Source organism: Solanum verrucosum, unplaced genomic scaffold, assembly GCF_900185275.1.
Source record: "Solanum verrucosum unplaced genomic scaffold, falcon-dt-bn FXZP01000183.1, whole genome shotgun sequence".
Lineage (NCBI taxonomy): Eukaryota > Viridiplantae > Streptophyta > Magnoliopsida > Solanales > Solanaceae > Solanum > Solanum verrucosum.
The window spans coordinates 4,606,320-4,608,831 of NW_026020430.1; the positions used below are offsets into that span (position 1 = coordinate 4,606,320).

A 2,512-nucleotide genomic window follows, 5' to 3' on the forward strand; every position below is an offset into this window, starting at 1 on the left:
CTTTCATTAGTCTGATACTATCTGTGTCAACTTCCCAATCAACACAACCCAATGTCAGGGAATGTGATGTGCTAAGTCATTGCAGATAGGACTACGATAATGTCCACAATCAATAACACTAACATCCAATTGACTTGTGAAAAAACAAAGGGACATAGAAGAAGCCTAACTTTGCTTGTGCATTCTAATTTCTATACACTGTTCAATTTTACAAATAGAAACTCATTCCATCCTATAGAGCAATCTCAGTTTGAAAGCTGAAAATGCAAGGCATTACAAAGACACTATAAATGGATAATATAATTGAAAATGGAAGAGCTAGTCAAATGTTAGCTCAAAATTCATATATAAAAGAGCATGGCTCTGAAGTACATACTCTGAAAAATAGACATCAGCAGAAATGAACTCATAGGCCATTTCAGAGAACCACATTTCTAATCACAACAACTTGGTTAATATTCAGTTTATACATCCTCCTCACGTTAACCCTGTTGACATTCCCACGAAGCATAACATAACTGACATTGGCTTTTAAACTTCAGCAACCATAATTGTACACAAATTCAGATTGCAAGAACAATATTGCTCTTACTACTAGTCCAGTGTAGTAGAAAATTCATCAGTGGCAAACAGCCACTATATTCGCAACATCTTTTCATTCAAGTATATAAATAACATTTGAGTCGTACCAAAATTTCTGAAATCAACATTACAACTACAATACCGTCGAACATTCAAACTCTAACACACACGTAATAAAAGACTAACATAAAAAACAGATTTTTAAAAGCATCATTGGTCATTACACCATATGTTGCCAATTGCCTCAGTAAGATCCCCTGCTGCTGTTAAGAATTGAACCAAGTGTACCCAAAACTGCAAAAGCCAAAAGAGGACTCACATCCAAAGTGTCAAAAATTGGGGGAATTATGTTCCTGAAGAGATTCAAATAAGGATCACAAAGGTCCCTAATAGCTGACAATGGCTGCCTGTCCCAAGGTATATTCGGAAACCAACTGAGCAAAACCCGAACCATTAAAACCCCACTGTATATATCAAGCCATTTCGCCATTCCAGCAGCAACCACGGTGAAAGGGGTATTCAATCCTCCTGTTGTAGGCTGATTCCTAAGGGCAGCGAAAAACATTGGGCCCGCAGAATACGCCAGAGATTGCCCCAATCCACTAAAGCTCAATTTTTGGAAAACCAACTTCGATACAGCCAAAGTGACTGCAAAAAAAGTTGTAATTGTACGCGTAGAGCGAGTGATTAAAGGGTCAGATTTCGCAGAGGGGTTTTCGAGAACAGTTGAGGATGATGCCAAAACTGTGAATTTTTTAGATTTAAGAATGTGTAAAGAAGGAGCTGCGAGTGAATTTGGCCGTGTGAACAATGAAATCGTTCTGGGTTTCGAGTAGATTAGGGTTGAAGGAGGAGAGAGGATGGTAGTTCTGGGAAGATTTGGGTTTTGGAGAATTAGGGTTTGAGAAGCCATTGGAGTTTCTCGAGTTTTTCTCAAAACTGATTTTTGAGGTATAGAATGGTTTCTTTGAAAGACCCTCTAAGATTGGGTAGTATTTTGTAAGGGCCCGTTTGGTTAGAGTGATTAACTAACAAGAATAGCATCCTGATTCCTGAACTTGTGATTTTGATCGGATAAACTATACTATTATATTACTCTTTGATTATTATAATTGAATAAATCACCCCACATATATATATATATCTAAGGGGTAATATTACGAATTTTAAATCTACTTTTAAAATATTATTGCTTATAACATTTTAATTGCAGGTTATAACATATCAGTTTTTTATTTTAATTCCACTTTATTAAATAATTAATATTTTATAATTATATTTTAATTATTAAGTGATATAGTTAAAGAATCAATCATAATTATTTGTTACCCATTTTTAGAGATTTACCTTGATTCTTGTATTTGTTTTACTGTCACACTTCAAACCCCACCTCCCAACCACCACGTTTCTCCTATTCTTCTCACACACCATAATAGCACCCTACCTGTAACACCCTAGAAAAATTTTCGAACTAAGACTCGAATCGTTCTTCATAGTGAGTGAGATTTTTTGCAAGGATTTAAGCGAAGTTTCATTCTCAAATATTATTTTCAGTGAAGTTTCATTCTCAAATAGTTGAAGGATTTAAGTTCTTGATAGGTGTTCTTGAAGTTCATTCTAAATCTTGTTTTGTTGGGGTTTGATGATTTCTTGAGATGAAAGTGATTGTTTTGAGTGTTATAACATGGTATAACCAGTATATCAATCCCAAACAAATTTTATGTAATTTTAAATCAAAAACACACACAAAAAAAGAATGTTCATCTAACAATATATAAAACAAAAAAAACACCTTAATTAAAACTATTGTACACAAACGAAATCTTAAAAAAATCAGTTTGAATGTTCATAATATTTGTTACATTTTGTTAACAATACAAAAAAAATATATCTAAAAGAACACTAACCTGAAGGATTCTATCTACCACCA

General features: G+C 34.0%; 1 protein-coding gene across 1 annotated transcript; it reads right to left on the reverse strand.

The window, feature by feature from the left end:
• Window positions 1-651: 651 nt before the first annotated feature.
• On the reverse strand, window positions 652-1,577 carry LOC125808020 (ylmG homolog protein 1-2, chloroplastic-like). Its single transcript, XM_049487788.1, has one exon. The coding sequence runs from the start codon at window positions 1,493-1,495 to the stop codon at window positions 827-829; it is 669 nt and encodes a 222-aa protein (XP_049343745.1). The 5' UTR covers window positions 1,496-1,577; the 3' UTR covers window positions 652-826.
• Window positions 1,578-2,512: the final 935 nt, after the last annotated feature.

What these genes read in the sequence shown, in the direction of transcription:
- LOC125808020 (XM_049487788.1), bottom strand. Translation starts at nt 1,495, where the DNA reads ATGGCTTCTCAAACCCTAATTCTCCAAAACCCAAATCTTCCCAGAACT.